The 17,685-nt window shown below is 45.7% G+C and overlaps 1 protein-coding gene across 1 annotated transcript in view; it reads right to left on the bottom strand.

Moving 5' to 3' along the window:
- Nucleotides 1–17,097, bottom strand: part of st14 (ST14 transmembrane serine protease matriptase) — a gene marked incomplete at both ends in the record, with an annotated part of 27,079 nt that extends 9,982 nt beyond the window's left edge. The window contains 7 exons of the mRNA XM_084441908.1: nt 1–209; nt 1,591–1,626; nt 2,957–3,126; nt 3,996–4,062; nt 6,198–6,362; nt 7,276–7,420; nt 17,071–17,097. The exon at nt 1–209 is cut by the window's left edge and continues 20 nt beyond it. Of these exons, the coding sequence (XP_084298034.1) occupies nt 1–209; nt 1,591–1,626; nt 2,957–3,126; nt 3,996–4,062; nt 6,198–6,362; nt 7,276–7,420; nt 17,071–17,097 (819 nt within the window). The remainder of the gene's footprint in view (nt 210–1,590; nt 1,627–2,956; nt 3,127–3,995; nt 4,063–6,197; nt 6,363–7,275; nt 7,421–17,070) is intronic.
- Nucleotides 17,098–17,685: the final 588 nt, after the last annotated feature.

Genomic DNA, 17,685 nt, shown 5'->3' with positions numbered 1-17,685 from the left:
GTCGGGGCTCAGCGAGTCGTAGATGGACACAAAGTCGTTGGTGCAGTCGTCCTCCACGTGGAAGTGGGAGAAGCGGACGCAGATGGCCATCTTCTCCGGGGCGCGGATCTGCCACTGGCAGCGGGCCCGAGGGGGGTACTTGTTGGGGAAGCCTGGGGAATGGAAGCTTTGCTCTGTGGATGTAGCCTCCAGACGGAAGAAGCATTCCTCTGAGTGGAGGGAGAGAGAGGACACACACACACACACACACATACATACACACACACACACACACACACATTTCAGTCGAGATCACTTTAGTCAAAATTGACCCATTTATTAGCATGCAACAATATATACAGCATATGAATTTTTGCGCATATGAATTTTGGCGGTGTGATCTGTTCGGGGGGGCCCCTGCCTTCCACGCATGTGGAAAGCGGCAATCTAGATGTTCCCCCTTTAGCCTGTGGCGAAAGATGGGCAGCGACTCTGCTGTCTGGACAACACCATCATGCTCACAGTACATTGTAAGGGTAAAAATTAATTCTGGACAACGGACAGTGTGTAATGTTTAAAGGGGTCAAGGGGTTGGGGTTACAGAGAGGTTTGGAATGTGTGTTTGTGTTCGGAAAGGGGGCCCAAGTTCCTTGGTATGCTCGTTATCTTTACAGGAAAGGGCGGGAAGGGTGGCCCCAATGATCCATGTCCTGGGAACTTTAAAACATACCACCTAGGACTGGGAGGGTCCATCTACAGTATGTCTAGCTTTTAAGCCTTTTAACCCTGAAAGTACAGTGACAACATTTCGAATATTAATTGGATTTTCCCAATAATACTTGGAAGCACAGTTTCTCAGCTTTCAGCAAGTGTTGGAGTGAGGAATTTTTTCGATTTGTTAGATTTTTTTTTTAATATTATTAAATATTTGTTAGATATTTTTAAAATGTTGCCGGTGACGTGGTCGTATCGAAAGGGTTAAGTCTTGCATTACAGTACGTCCAGATTTATGGACAGTAACGGGGGAGTTGCACATCTTCTGGTTAGATTGTGAAACACTGATTGCATTGGGCGCTCTGTCAACTGACAAGCCTTGCTGCAAGAAGCCAGTGAGAGAGAAAGAGAGAGAGAGAGAGAGAGAGAGAGAGAGTGTGTTTGCATCTGTCCTTGGATGAATAAATTCTGGTAACTCTGTTGAACTGTTTTGTTTCTTAACCCATATTGAACGAGAAATTCCACCACATCATACAGAGCACATATACACTGTCCATGGGCATATGTAGACAGAATGCGCGACAAACTGTGTTCTAGACCAGGATGAATTAAATAAAGGATTTCTACATATTAAATCTTCTATGTTCTCTCCGCAGTTTGTCATGCGTTGATGCGACATCAGCCGTCACCTCAGTGAAATGGAACCTGCGCGTGATCACGTCGGGATTAGACGTCAACACAGGGGGGCAGAGAGACGAGGGGCTCGGCACGCGGGCCCCGCCCTGCTCATGGATCAGCCGGGGCGGCCGTTCCTAACGGGCTGGCAGGAGACTGAGCATCTACCCGGCTGGAAAATGACAGCGCGTGAGTGATGACGGGGGGGCGCGGTCTACTCACTGGCTCTGGGGTTCCGCGCCATCCGGGGATCCGTGACTGTGGAGAGGAGGGAGGGAGGGAGGGAGGGAGGGAGGGGGCGAGGGAGGGAGGGAGGGGGCGAGGGAGGGAAGGAGGGGGCGAGGGAGGGAAGGAGGGGGCGAGGGAGGGAGGGAGGGAGGGAGGGAGGGGGCGAGGGAGGGAGAGAGGGAGGGAGAGGGCGAGGGAGGGAGGGAGGGAGGGAGGAAGGGAGGGAGGGGGCGAAGGAGCGAGGAAGGGAGGGAGCGAGGGAGGGAAGGAGGGAGTGAGTGAGGGAGTAGGAGAGACAGAGGGTCAAATAGAGGGAGGGAGGGGAGGGGGAGACAGGGACGCAGGGTTAGAGAGTGCCTTGAGCCTGAGGGGCTGTTACTGTAGAAAGTGTAATGCATGGGCCTAAAACATTTGGGTTGTAATTCTTCTGTTCCATTTCCCTGCTGTTAAGAGAGCCACCGGTCGCCCGTCCCCCCCTCCCCCGCGCCGCGCTCCGCCTCACCTCGCCCATACATCTCTGTCTAACTATCTGGGACAGCCACATCAAATTAATCATATAAATAGAAATCATCTGAAAGAGTCCAAAGGGGTGGAGTCACGGGGGCCAGCTACTGGCTGGTGGCCAGAAAAATGAGCGAGTGGGATTTGAGTGTGGAGAAGACGCTGGGAAGAAGAATGGCTGGAGCGATGCGCCTGGGGCACCGGCCAGGGCCCGGTTAATATCATTAGACGGACCCAAACTACATCAACTGTCCAATACCAGACCGAGCTCAGGCACAGAGGCCTGCCTCATATGCCGTCATCCTGTTAGCACATGTCAAGAGATACGGCAGCTACAACGAAATTAAAGAAAACATGCCGGGGTTATGACAGACGAAGGCGAGGGCCTTATTCAAATACGACGACTAATATCTGGCTAAAGGCTACGCACTCTGTACCGGGCCTCGTTTGGCCTCTCCCTGACTCCGCCCCCCTCGCGCGTGTTCGCGTTACCAGTCTTTCCTCAGGGAGAAGAGCCTGGTGTCTATTTACTTCACTGCCTTAAGCCCACCCCATCATCCGGCTCGAGCCCGTATAGCCCGCCTCCTACTTCTGCTTGCTTTATTTCTCCTTAACCGGTAGTTCTCCTCGCATCTTCTTTTACAATTTTCGGCGATGTTATGCCTGGTGATGCCATCGAATGTTATCTACTCTAAACTTCACCATGTGCAGCCTACAGTAAAAACATTACAACAACTGTTCTTCTTCCGGTCCAGACCGGATGATTATGCGATGCGTCATCGCGCTTCCGCTCTAGACCGGCGAAACAACTGCGAACGAGACAGGCCACCAGACTATTGCGAGCTGTGACCAGACTCACGTGAGGCGGTGACTTCGCTGATGCGTAGCTCCTGTTTGCTGCGCTTGCCCTGCTCCCGGATGCCGTTCCACAGCACGCCGAGGACGCGCTCCTCCGAGAACTCTGGCAGGACCTCCAGGTCGTTGGCAGGGATCTGGAAGGAGGTCCAGTGGTAGGCTATCACACCCTCGCTGAAGAGGGAGGTAAAATCACAATGAACCGACATTTGTGATTGTTTCGTGCCCCCCACCACACCCCAAATACATTTTACTGAATTTGCTGTAGTTATTTTAAAGTAGTCTGACTCAACGGATGTAGGTTTTGATTCTAGGGCTGCAACAAACGACTATTTCAATAGTCAAGTAGTCACCGATTATTGAAACGATTAGTTGACTTAATTTCAGTCGGTTTAATTTACTTTTTTTTTTTTTTTTTTACAATAACTGGATTAATGTCATGAATATAAAGCTCTTGTGGTATTTAGCAATCAGCTTTAAATTTAGCAAGACAAGAAAGAACAAACTTCCATTCAAAAATGCTTGTTTTACCATTTTGTCCTGCTGAGTGAACTCAGTGAGCTTTTGTGCAATGTGCATGTGCGACTCGAGGGGACAAAAAAAAAAATCCAGACGACAATAACGACAATTACATTTGTTGGCAACTATTTGTATTGTCGATTAGTCATCGATTAATCGACTAATGGTTGCAGCCCTATTCGATTCACGGATTTGATTCTCGGCCAAATCAGATTCTATCTAGACTATGTGAAACACTGGAGTCAGCAGCTTCTCCGTGAAACAACAACAACAACAACAACAACATAGCAACCGCACCGCCCAAGACAATGGCGATTGGTTTAAAGAAAGCATTTTTCAGCATTTTTCCCCCTAACCCTGAAAGGTAATGAGTCCAGCGTGACCTTTCTCCAGCGCTGGCACAGTGTAAACAAAGTGTGGAGACTGCCTGTGTGAGACTACTGTAGTAATAAGTTGTAGTACTAATTCTGCAGTACACGCTCCAATGAACTGGTCAGAGGAATCAGATGAGCTGGTCATCCTACCTGAAAGCGGAGACTACAGATTTGGTGTAGTACTTGGAGAGGAATTCATCTTTCTTGTAGTTTATTTCTAGCTGAAAAATAAAAAAACAAACAAGTTCACAACATGATGTGCTATTACCATGGCAAAGGGATTCAGTTATGACCTGTGTTAATTTAAGCAATAAGCATAAGCCCCAAGAGGCCGTGGGTTATGCTGGTTTTACAACAGCTAAGGGGCGTTGTTAGGCACGACGCGCCAGCGGAGTAACCTCCATAAACCACGGCCTCGCGGGGCTTATTGCTTTTCTAAAACGGTTCCTACATATAACCGTTCTGTTTCATAAAAATAAACAAACATCAACAGAAAGTAATACTTTATTAATAACAAAATCATTCTTCCGCCCAAACAAGTAGTTCACTGCTTATGAAATGGTTACGAAATGGTACGCTAGCAACATTGCGAACTATAAAGTAGCTACGGGTCCAGTGATATGGAACATCACATGGCTTCAGCGTCATAGGTGTTAGTTTATCATGGTTTTACAACGGCTTGGAACGCATCTCAGCCAATCATAATCAAGGGCTGTGACTACCCGTTTTAGAATGTAGTTAAAACCACCGTTGAGTGTTCCCATGCACAGTATGAATGCCTCCTGGGTACATGAATATGTTCACAGTCACACTACATACAGTATGATTCCTAGCACATATGACATAGCAGTTCTAATTAACAGAGATGCCTTTAGATAGAATAGAAAAGACACAAACAGACAGACAGACAGACAGACAGACAGACAGACAGACAGACAGACAGACGTTTTAATGATGCCCCTAGGGGGAAATGTGGTAACAGTGGGCAATAGACTATATCTAACATACAACACTGTCATTACTAACCATTGCCTCACTCATCTACCCAGCTCTCCAACTGACAATTAGTATCTTGACTTAAAATATATATATTATTTTCTTGAAGAGTGTAACACAGTCCCAGCAAATGAATACATCAGTCTTCCTAATTTTCTCATTCCCAGCAGCTCCCTCAAGTTAAAACGACAGAAAGAGTCAAAATAATGAACAACGCTCATTAATAACACCAGAGATAGAGATTGGGAGGAGAGTCAGTTCAGATTATATCAAAATAATTCCTGAAGTTAAAGCCAGGGATTCGATTGCAAAATGGGATCGGGTTGTGATATCCCAAATTCATAGCTCAAGGGCAGAGTCCTGGCAAGCAGCAATGAGAACCTTATTCCCATCTGCAGTTACTGTACTGTCTACTGTAGGCCTACAGTGTAATTACAGAACAGCTATGACTAGACCTACATCTAGTGTTGGTGTTTTAGTGTTGCTTTTAGTATATGTTTTTAGTAGGTGTTTTAGTATCAATGAGATATCAGTCATATTCATGTCTCTCTTTTTTACTGCCAGTCTCCTAGCCTAGACTTCAGGACTGCGATGGAAATAAGCCATCATGTGACTTTACTGTGATATCCTCATTCATTTTTGTATTGTATGCACACTGGTGTAATGTAATTTTTAATTTGTCAAATAAAATCAATCAATCAATGTGTGTGTGTGTGTGTGCGCATGTGTGTGTGTGCGCGTGTGTTTTGTGCAACACTTTTTCCTCAGTGGTCATTTGACATTCCGGTCAGACACCTCTCCTATCTGCTCTCGTCTCTGGTCCATAGACATCTTTGTTCATCCTGTCTGCAGCTCCTTCAATCACGGCGTGACGGTGGTTAACCAATAGCAGCCTTCCATGCTCCGGTTCCCAAGTGATGCTTCTAGCATCTCCATTAGCGTCAATGAAACAATATGTTGTGGTTGGGGGGAAATGACATGAGATGATGTTCTCTGTTCTATTCCTCCCACACAAATGTGCCTTCAGCTACTCCTGTCGACTGGTAGAATCCTGTTTCTAAAAAGCATTTCTACCCTAACAGCCTACAACTCAATTGCCCACTATCAAGAGATGTCATCTCATTGTTGTGGTCTCGACAGCCTGAAGGACCACATGCAACCCTTCATTCATATATGTGCTGGTAGTTTACAATGAACAGTTGTACTATTTACTGTAAGCACCAAACAAATCCCCAGTTCCTATATATATCCCCAGTTCCTATACAAATCCCCAGTTCCTATACAAATCCCCAGTTCCTATATAAATTCCCAGTTTCTATGCTATGACCGGAACAGAACCCTTGAGGGAGAAACCACTAACAATCTCTTCCAGGTCGTCTGCCAGCTCCTGGAACTCCTTGCTGCCGGGGTCTTCCAGCGTCTGCTTGTACTGAATGTTGTCTAGCTTCATGTGCCCGCTGAACACCAGCTGGGCTGGGACACGCTTCTCGCTCAGGGTGGTCGGCGACTCGCTCTCTCGGACTACGGAGAGAGAGAGAGAGAGAGAGAGAGGGAGGGAGGGAGGGGGAGAGAGAGAGAGAGAGCGAGAGAGAAACTGTAACTATCTAACTTTAGACACCACATGTGGTAAGAGCAAAAAAACGACATTACATTAGTAATTTAGCAGACGCTTTTATCCAAAGCGACTAACAATAATTGCATTTAACGTAGGAAAAGCCAATGTACTACTACTTGCCAGAACTCACAAGTGCATCTTCTCTCAAAAACAAGTGACTATATGTACTGTAAGAGCATAATCTAGTGCTGAAGGCAACGTGCAAGAATAGCAATCTACTACTACTGTGGTCTTAATAAAGTGCACATATATAAGATCGGACCCCAGGTGTGTGAGCTGGGGCGGAGCTGCCTGGCAGCAGGGGGGTGGGTGAGGGGGCCGTTTATTGGGGGACACCTCTTTGATCAGACCACTGTGTCTGAATTGGAGTCACTTGACACTGTGGAGCGTATCCTCCACTGCCTTATTGAGGGTCGGGAAATTAAATTCTGCCAAACAGGTCAACATCAACGGCACATTCAAATGCTTTATTTTTCAAATGATTACACTTTCAAAAAACTGTTGATTTTTGCTTTATTAAAGAGCTTCGGAAACAACTTGGACAGGAAGTCAAGAGGCACTCTAGAACACTTAAAAATTACTTTTGTGTAATTAGAATACACTAACAAAATTCAATTTAGCAAAAAGAAATTTAATTAAATTATCTAGAGGGTCTCATCCTTCATAACACTTTAGTTCTGCACAGGCGCTCAAGCGTATGAAAACCTCGAACGTCGTTTTTAGCGACGAGCAAAGAAGGGGGCGCGCTCCATTAGCCATGCTGAGCTTTCTCCGAGCCGGGCGGGTTTTTTAGAGACGAGCGTTACAGTAGCTACTCACAAACAAACAGCCAGACGAGGACGCCGACCACGGCCGCCAGGACCAGCAGCGCCGCCGCCACCCCGACCACCACGCCCGTCTTCCTCTTCGCCATCTTCTGCTTGTTAGTCAGGAAGGTGACCTGCTCAGGACGCCCATTCCATCCCTGGTTGAGGGAGAGAGGATGAGAGAAAGTGAGGGGGGAGGGTGAATTATTTGCTTACAGTTGACAGTTGTTGTGATACGACAAGGTTGTTGATGTCCAACGATCAGGACAGTGTGTGTTTTGTCAGTCGTCCCTTACTGGAAGAGAGAGAAACACACAACAGGAGCAATAACCCAGTCTTACCAGCGCTACACGAGGTGAAAGGAATACGTGGCCTTGTAGAAAGCTACACTCCTTGTGACAGTTGGACCTGAGGCTCGGGAGACGGTTACTAACTTGCATTGTAACTGTGAAAAATATTCAAAGGACCCAGCTGACCCACTGTGAACAAGTGGAGGAGAAGGAGGAATTGGTCTAAGTGAGTAAATTCTCTGAATTTCACAGAAACAGAGAGGGAGAGACGCACAAGAAAAACATCATTGAGGAGTTGCTAGAGTCTTGCTCAAGGTAAAATAGATACTGTTGTCTTTGTCTATCAATACTCTAGACTAGTAGGCTAGATGTCATCGCCGGGGATACTGATAAGGGCTGACAGTACAGTACAGTACAGTATGTAACTGACTCCTGCTAGGCCAGGACAAATAGACACTATATTCATGATTAACATATGCTACATATGGCCTTATGAAATAATGTGGGCATTCCACCATGGACAACCCCACATAAAAACAATAGAAATGCTTGGAATCTTTAAAGGGAATACATGACCAGCGCAAACGGAATCAGTGACAAGTTAAAACAAGCAAAAAAAAAGCGCCACATGAATCCTGTTGGCAAAACTCGCCCGACCGGTTTAGTGACCTGAAAGCACTTCCTGGGAAACACGCTCTCACACTCCCAAACCCCCGGGTGAGGCGGCTCGGTGACGCCCCCCCCTCGGGGCCGCCGCGGAGCTCAGGGCGGCACCGGGGGTCTGGGCAGACAGACGGAGAGAGCGATTACAGCCACGGTTAGTAATCACCGCAAACAATTGCCTGTGTGCCAGTGGCCCCTCAGGAGGGCAGACCCCGGAACCATTAGAGACGCCGAACCACTTTGGTATTAAATCAATTTGTCAGACATGCTAGCCCCTTAAGATGCAAGGCTCAATTACACAAGTCCAGATGATAACTCATTGCAATTAAGGCCTTTTCTTACCCTGCTCCGGCCTCCACACACACACTCGTAATTGGAATCTCTAACAGCGATCATGGTGCGGTATGAAGGGAGTTATTAGGAAGGGGGTCAGCGAGCACACGGTGGATCTATCACCATCGGTCACCCTCATCACAGTCTAAACCATGGGTTCCCAAACTCCATCAATGTGGGCCTCCCCTCTGAAAACAGTGACACACCTGTGCCCCCCCCAACCACCCAAATTTTACCCTTTAAAAAATAAAATAAAGACATTTAAAATCACGTTTCATTCATAAAAACCATAGAAAATTCTAAAATAAAAGACATGTTTTTCCGTCTTTTTTTTCTAACCATCCCTCTGCGCCTCCCCTGAATTTCTTTGGGGCCCCCCAGGGGAGGCCCGCCTCACAGTTTGGGAATACCTGGTCTAAACCATATGCTGTTCGCCATATCCCCCCTCTGCTCTCAAATACACATACTGTACCCTCACAGCCCCTCCATTGGTACACACAAACACACGCGTGTTCACACACACACTCTCACACCGATGTTAATTCTGGAGAATTCTCACAGATGGGTAGCAGATCTTGGCCGACGACCCAGCCACCACGTTCTCAGTGAATGGTGAACAGCCATGAAAGAGGATAAATGGTGATGTGATAAACGCTGGTTCTTAGATCAAACAAATCGTTTACTACTCTGTATTTTGTGTACATATCATGACTGGGTGTTGACAGCCTCGTGAGTAGGGCTGGGTTTAAAAAATCGATTAATCGATTCTGAATCATTTGATGACATGAATCCCAAAATCGATCTTTTATTTAATGAATGAATGAATAAATGAAGGAATGAATAGTTCATTAATTCATTCAATGATTCATTCATTCATTCATTTTTGGAAATCAGTATTGATACCCAGCCCTAGTATCGATGTGTTGCATAACTTGGCAGTCATGTAATTCATGTTACAGCTAAAAAAAAAACAGGTTTTAGTTACACTAACCGAATCGATATTAAATCGAATTGAATCGAGATAATCGATTCTGAACCTTGTGAATCGGAATCGAATCGATTCTTGAAATTCGACTCGATACCCAGCCCTACTCGTGAGAACATCCTGATCTCTCGGGCTCACGTTCCGTTTCTTTCCGTGCGGAGCCAAACGAGGCGAGCTCACTACTGTAGCTCGGGACGCTCTGACGATACTAGGGGTGTCGGACATTCGGAGCGGCCAAAATGCTCCAAGCGTCGATGTAGGCAACTGCTCAGCACACAGATCAAGCCCTTCGTTAACCTTCATCATCACCCCCAAATTCTGTCCGATAGCACTCTTCAAATATAACATGGTGCTACAGTATCAACAAGGTTTTTTTTGGAGCTCCCCGATGGGAGTTAATGGTGGCCGTCGCCTTGTGACCGTCTCCAATTAAAACAAATCCAGGTCCTCCAGTTCTGTGACTTTGGCCGTTAAGTCAAACACACAACAGTGTCTGACCAGCCCAACAGTCAGGGTGTGACAAACAGATATTCACCCTGGTGTGGGGGCTGGAGAGTAACTCCATTGCCAAACCAGTTCGACTGGTGGGAAATTGCTGGGAGGCGTCTCATAGAAATAGCTAGTACAAGCGAACACCTTTTCAAACACGTACAGTAAGCCTACAGTACATCTGAAGTGCTTAAACACACCTGTGGTGAACAACATGTGGTTTTAGATTCAGTTTAGAATGAAGAACTTGTCATATGACACTATACAACAGAGAGACTGAGTCTGAACAAAGGCTTGGACTTGCCCTTGTTGAAGAGGTGCATTTAACTGCTGACAAGGTTAAATATTAACCACAAAATAGTGGTTAAATATTCAGTCGATATCTGTGTTACATTCTCTGTCAGCTCACAAGAGTGAGAGCCATGGTGGGTAGTCGTGTGTATCTCCGGACTGACTGGATACCGAGACTTCATCCCAAACAAAAAGGCCTGAGGGCCAAACACTGTTAGTCATCTGGATTCATTCCAGTTGGACCCTGAATCACGGCGCGTCAGGTGGAAGCCAGAAGGAGAAAGAGAGAGATAGAAACTGCCGTCTGATCTCACAGTTCTTTGGAATGAAATGGAATGTATTCCATTAGTGGTGGAATGTAAATTAAAATGGGTCATGACAAAAATGTGACCCCATCCTCCTTTAACCAGTAACTTCTCTGCTACAGTAATTGAAAGCTATACAATCAAGTTCCGGAATAATGAGTAATTAACTAAAAGAATCCTCTGAAACTAGGCTATACAATACTATAAGGGACAGGAAGGGGAGTAGGGTCGGAACACTGGCAAGAAGAAACAAACATGAAAATGTTCTCAATCATACCAAGCACTGTTTACTATAAGTCTGGTAGCTATAGCATGATTCAACTAGAAATGGTGCTCAGAGAGCACAAACCTCCACCCATGAATGCATTCCATGGCCCTGTGCACACCAACATTGAATGGGTTCTAAATTGGCCCGTGCTATAATCCTCCACCGAGTTTCATGAAAAGCAGTCTGGTAGTTTTTGTTTAATCTTAGTCCAAAAAATGAATGGAGGTGAATGGCCACCCGTGTTTGGGGGGCTTGTGATTCACTGGGGCGGAGGTAAAAATGACTGGAGGTGAATGGGTGGCTGTATTTGGCTGGCTCTGTGGCGCCCCCCCTTGGGTCACAGCCAGCAGGGGGCAGTGCAGCGCACACCGAGTTCCCCCCCCCCCCCCCCCCCGCATGCCCCAGTTCAAACCCTGTGTCTCTAGCACCGTCACACAGGTAGCTGGCTTCATTCTAAAAGTTGTCTTTTCATTTTGTGTAATCTGAGTCCAAAAAATGACTGGAGGTGAATGGGTGGCTTTATTTGGCCGGCTCTGTCGTGGGGGGGGGGGCAACGCGGTGACTCCAGACTCCCCCCCCAGCGGACACCTGCCTCACGCTTGATGGTCCAGCCGTACGAGCTCAGGGGTTAACCAACCCTTCGCCAGGCTTGGTCCCAGTATGTTCAGACTCGTCCGCAATCATAATGACAATCTGTCTCGGCTCGGTCCCAGTATGTTCAGTCTCGTCCGCAATCATAATGACAATCTGGCTCAGCTTGTACTTGGCACAGATGTCAAAATCAACGTGTGACCAGAAAGTGGAGGACAGATAAATTAGGAGGGTTTAAAAATCTTGGTCCACGGAGGATAGCCACTGGGGAGGACACACTGTCCGTGTGTGACCTCTGACCCCTGAGGTTCTACGACAGAGGACGGGAAAAGGTGTGAAAAAGGAACGACGCAATTCACCATCCCGCGATTAATCCTGTGGTCTGCCTATCCCAATGACTAACTGAAGGAATCTAGGCATGTAGTTAAAGGCTAACCAGACTCTAGACCAAACATTGTTGTTGTACAGTAGTTTGAATCCTACGGTATGGTTACAACTAAAAACAACCCAAGCCTTTGACTAGAGAGCCCTCAGCATGTGCTGTGAGCACATTCCTGATCATAATATGTGCATGCATGGGTCTTAAAGCACAGCCGATGTAAAAAAGAATTACTGTATGTAATATGTATGTAATGGTAATGTACCCCTGATCATTTCCCTAACAAATTAAGGGTGTTTTTCACTGCATGTAGTACTGTACCTGAGTTAATGTTGTAGCCTTCTACTTGAGTTTGAAAAACGGAAAACAGTTGATGTTTCCTAATGGACGTTTTACATAAATATTAACCTTTGACTGGAAATTAACCAAGGATCAAAAAACAATATTTCAATAGGAATGTGTGGATAGATGAACGCCTAGATGAACCTATCGTTCCCCTGTCTAAACCCCCGTACAGGAAGAGACTCTCTCTGATCCGTCTTTAGCCCCTTTGTGGGCTCGTCCGTGGGATGGGGTGGAGGGATCAAGTCAGGACAAGCCTGGGTCTGCCTGGTGTCAGAATACACCCTCCCCTGGCTGTACCTGGCTGTCTGATCAAGCCAACACTGCATGAGCTGGGACAGCTCTTCCATAACTGCACAACACCAGAAGTCATTGAATAAGAAATCAACATGTTCTACTTTTACTTTTACGATAGTTAATTATTGTTTATGGTGTCTTATAATCCCGTAAGGGATGGGTCCTCGGACATGACACGAAAATGAACATTCATTCATTCATTCATTCATTCATACAGTAGCAGATTGTGACAAATATTATACAGACCATACTGTGGGACTGACACAGGAATATTGGTGATGTCAAGCGATGCCTGATACAGATCTGCAGGTCTCCAGGATCAAGCCAGGGGCGTCCTGCTCTGGTCCCTTGAAATGGGTTTTTCAGGGAATCATTAACTCTTCCTCTCCTCAATAGACCTTCTCCCTTCTCCCAAGTAATAAAATGTTTCCTTGTCCTACATTCCTTCAGGCCACATGGGCGCAGCAGACTATCCCCACAGGGAAACAAAGAGGATTGACATTCTATCTCTTTTTGTCATTAAAACAGTTCAATTATACTTTTTCCCAACTATGGGAGACCTTGGGGAGACCTGTTTCACACACACCTTGATAATTGTCTTTAAAACATATTAGTATATTCATTTTAAGTGTGTATGAATAAACATTAATGAACTATTCATTCCTTCATTTATTCATTCATTCATTAAATAAAAGATCGATTTTGGGATTCATGAATCGATTCTGAATCATTTGATTCAGAATCGATTTTTAAAACCCAGTCCTACACAGATCATCAAAATAGAGCCTACACGCTTCAGAAAACAGGCACTCACAACATTGCCCTGCCAGAGCTAAATCATTTTACCAAAATGTGCCGTTCTGTCCCGTCAGCTCCACCACCATCCATGGGACCCCCGCCTGCTCACAATAACCACACAGAAATCAGGAATGTGACTGCTGGCCAGGTGGCTTTGCAAGAAAGAACAGAGTCTTCCTCTATTGATGGACACAGGTGCAGCTGTATCTCTCCTCAACTCCAACACATACTACAGGTTCTTCTCCCACCTGCCATTGGAACTAGGGCTGGGTATCAAGTGGAATTTCAAGAATCGATTCGATTCCGATTCACAAGGTTCAGAATCGATTATCACGATTCAATTCGATTCGATATCGATTCGGTTAGTGTCACTTAAACTTTTTTTTTTTTTGCTGTAACCTTAATTACATGACTGCCAAGTTATGCAACACATCAATACTAGGGCTGGGTATCGATACTGATTTCCAAAAATAAATGATAAATGAATGAATGAATGAATCATTGAATGAATGAATGAATCATTGAATGAATTAATGAACTATTCATACCTTCATTTATTCATTCATTCATTAAATAAAAGATCGATTTTGGGATTCATAAATCGATTCTGAATCATTTGCATTTACTTTAAGAGCGGCATACAAGCACACATGGCTCCGGGATGTGCGTTCCAGACGACACTCAACCAAACTCTGATGCATTACAGGGCCAGCCAGCACACCACAACCAGCGCTCCTCATGCTGGGGCGGGAAACGCAGCTGCCACTGGACAGACTCAGGGTCACAAGGCACGACAACACCTGCTATGGGCAGCCTCCCTGGACCCTGGCACAGGTCAAAGCTTCCGTAACCAGACACCAGCATCAAATGCAGCAGTATTTCAACCAGAAACACCAGAGTGAAGGGTCCTGCTCTCCAGGTGGGCGACTGGTTTCGGGCCCGTAGGCCTCATCAGTGTGATGACATCATACTGTTCTCAGCCCCTCCAGGCTGGTCGCCAGCTGGGTCCAGCCACATTCATGCTTAGCAACGAATCTCGCTGGCATGCAAAACCACTAAGGAAAGTGCCGGACTCTTGTGAAGGAGCGGGGGGCCCCTCCACAGCCGGTTGGCTCCTCCACTGGCGGCCCCACCATTAGGCTCTTTTTCCACAGGTGGCCCCGCCACCACCAGTCCCTCTCCCACGTGGAGGGCCACGTCGGCCACTGGCACCTCAGCTGCACCCACAACCAGCTCAGTGGTCACAGGGCCCTATGCAACATTCTCAGGATCTTTTTCTCATTCCTGAACCCTCTGTGAATAGTGAAATGAAATAGCCTAGTTCTGTAGCTCTGACTGCTACAGTACATGCAAGGAGGTAAACACCAAGGTCATTAACCATGGGGTCTAGGAGTACCCGCCCCAGAGAGATTAAAAATGCTTCTGGTGCACATTCAATTGCATATTGCATACAGTAGTGTCCGATGCCGGAGAGCTACTATACCCACCTGGAGGCTGTCTTTCCAACCCTAACATTGCACACCTAATTAGCTACTAATTAACTGCTCATCATATGTCCAGAATTGGCTGAATGAATCTAGTGTGTTTCCAAGTGGGCGCTGGACAATGTGCAATGTATATTTTGTCAGTTCGATATTCTTTTTGCAAACAAAGACAGCGTGACTAGAAGCGGTGTATTTTCTATTTCCAGAATACGAACAACAACATGAATACATGAAGATATGTACAGTACCTCACAACTACCTGCTAGCAACTTGTCGTACTCTGACACTATTTCAGCCTGTGCCGGCCATCAACTCCCCAAATACTGAGTTCTCACTCCATCCCCCTCCCCTAGTATTACCATTAACATATTAAGCCTTAAAGTCATTAACATGTGACATGTCCTCTTGTGAACCCTGCTCCTGTGTCAACAACACCCTTGACTGAGTGTACATAGTGATAGTCTTACCATGTGTGGAGGTTTCATACCTGTTATGGCGCTGTCTAATGGGGAAATATACTGTGGCCTGGATCCCATCAAATGTAACTGTATATATTACTTTCCTCACCCCTGATTCTACCGGAGAGAGTGAACCGTTCTCACTAATCCATCATTAATATGCAGCACCTGTGCTAAATGCCAAGTCAATAACATTCCAGCAGAACCTTGAAATGTCTTAACTTCTGCTTCTCTGTGTGGTCTATGTTTTAGTTTAGATTTAGTTTATTTTTGCACAAATATTCATATAAAACAACAACAACAATTGGATATAAATTAAGATATGTGCAGGTGAGGTAAGAAACCCGAAAGGGCTTATTTGAAAACAAAAATCATAGAAATTTGATTCAAAATATAATGTTTTCAGGCAACCGCCAATCTGTCCTTGCTGCACTATGTCTGAGGCCCCCTCTACCACAGGGGTTAGACTCCTGCACCTGCCTGCGAGTGGCCCTGTGTGAAGGTGAGACCTGCGAGTGGCCCTGGTGGAGGGCCCTGTGTGAAGGTGAGACCTGTGAGTGGCCCTGGTGGAGGGCCCTGTGTGAAGGTGAGACATGCGAGTGGCCCTGGTGGAGGGCCCTGTGTGAAGGTGAGACATGGAGGCAGGCATTGACACGCACCGACAAACACACAGATACACACACACGCCCACATGAGTGCACACACGCAGACTATGTGTCAAACACAAACTGTCTATTCCATGATGTGTATGTAAACTAAACTAAAACTAAACTAAAAACTAATCATGAAGCTCATAATCTGAGTCCAACGAGGAAGTCATACTATGTTCCACTCTGAGACCCATGCCTCTCTCCTCTGTGCTTGCCTGACAGCTCCCAATAGCGGGTCATGTGACTGAGGGGCATCGCTGCAGAAGAGACACACCTTCAACTGTTTTGTGCTCGTGAAGAACAAAGCAAAGGGAAAATCTTACTCCAACTCAATCTTTCACAGGGAGCAGAATGGCTACTCTTAATCTCAAGTAGTCTAATGAAGGTCACAGAAATCACAAAACAATTCATGAGGCCAAGCCCTGAGTATGACTGGTCAACACATGTGGCCGGCACATCCCACCACAGATTACATTTGCTTGACTATTACTAATCACAGAAGCATTCATACATCATAGTGCAATCGTATCTATTGCCCTGTTGTAGTACTACGCCTAAATGCTGAGTAACCTGTAGCTGGTTTCGGTACAAAGACAACCCTGTTAGGACAGCTAGCTACCTAGGCTAGGCCTACTACCTGTTCTCTATTTAATATTGGTCTATTTTAACTGACAGCTGGTCCATTTTAACTGAACAACTGGTCCATTATACCTGAACAGTGTTGTTTCTCAAGAAGGGACCTACTTGTACTCTCTAACTCACAAAATTCCAAAAATTCCATTTCCTTTGATAAATATTCAAGATATGCCAATTTAGAAAAACGTTATTAGATATCATACATAGGTTTTTTTATGGTCTGATTAGTCATTTACCAAAAAGTGGTCCATTTTAGCAGAACTCACCCTATCAATATTCACAGTAGCCTATCAATATTCACAGAACATACACACAACACAGTGACTGCTTCCTGGTGCAAAATCACTATCTAGCTTCACATCTCTCCTTCAAACTGGCAATATGTACGGTGGGCATGCAATCTCCTATATAAATACTGCAGTCACATGTAAAATAAAATCAAAAATAGGCTAAACAGACACAAACAATACACTTTTTTAACCTCGGAGTCCAACAGTCACGCCCGCCCCATATCCAAGTAGCCCGGAAAAGTTTTGAATTAAAGCTTACCTCTCTTTCAAACCTTGCGGAACTCATAATTGATTATTTCAGCGTAAAATGACAGAGAATAAAATTGGACGTTTCCATCCACAAACGAAACTGCCGCCCTGCTAATGGTCCAAACAGGGTATCGGTACCGAGTTTCGTGTCGTAGCAAATTCGACAGTTTATACTTTGACACCTCCGCTGCTTCCCATGGTCCCACCTAGGAGAAACATAAGCCACGCCTACACCTGCCTTCACAGCAAAGGTGAGGGTTCCTTCAATGAGCCAGCCAACTGATCTCTCTAACTCAGAAAATACATACTCATTTAAATATTATATTTATAGGCTCCTGCATCATACGAACATCTCTTGATGAAACCAATCTCTCACTTCCGACTTTATATGGGCACTTAATTGTCTCTCAGGTAACAGGGCATAATGACAAGTCAAGGTATCCGAGACTGTCTCATTAACGTTCCTTGTGCGCCCTCTAGCGAGCAAAGAAATATTCTCCCGTGCAGTAGTAGACAAAGCCTAGTCTAGGCTATTTATTCTGAAAATCTCCCCAGGCAGAACTAAACGGTGAGCCCACTGCGCTATAGTCTGACTAGGGTTTGGCTCGAGAGAGACTATGCACCA

This window comes from Borostomias antarcticus, assembly GCF_949987555.1.
Source record: "Borostomias antarcticus genome assembly, chromosome: 8".
Classification (NCBI taxonomy): Eukaryota; Metazoa; Chordata; class Actinopteri; order Stomiiformes; family Stomiidae; genus Borostomias; species Borostomias antarcticus.
The sequence above is the reverse complement of the archived record's forward strand: the minus strand, read 5'-3'. Positions and strand labels throughout refer to the sequence as shown.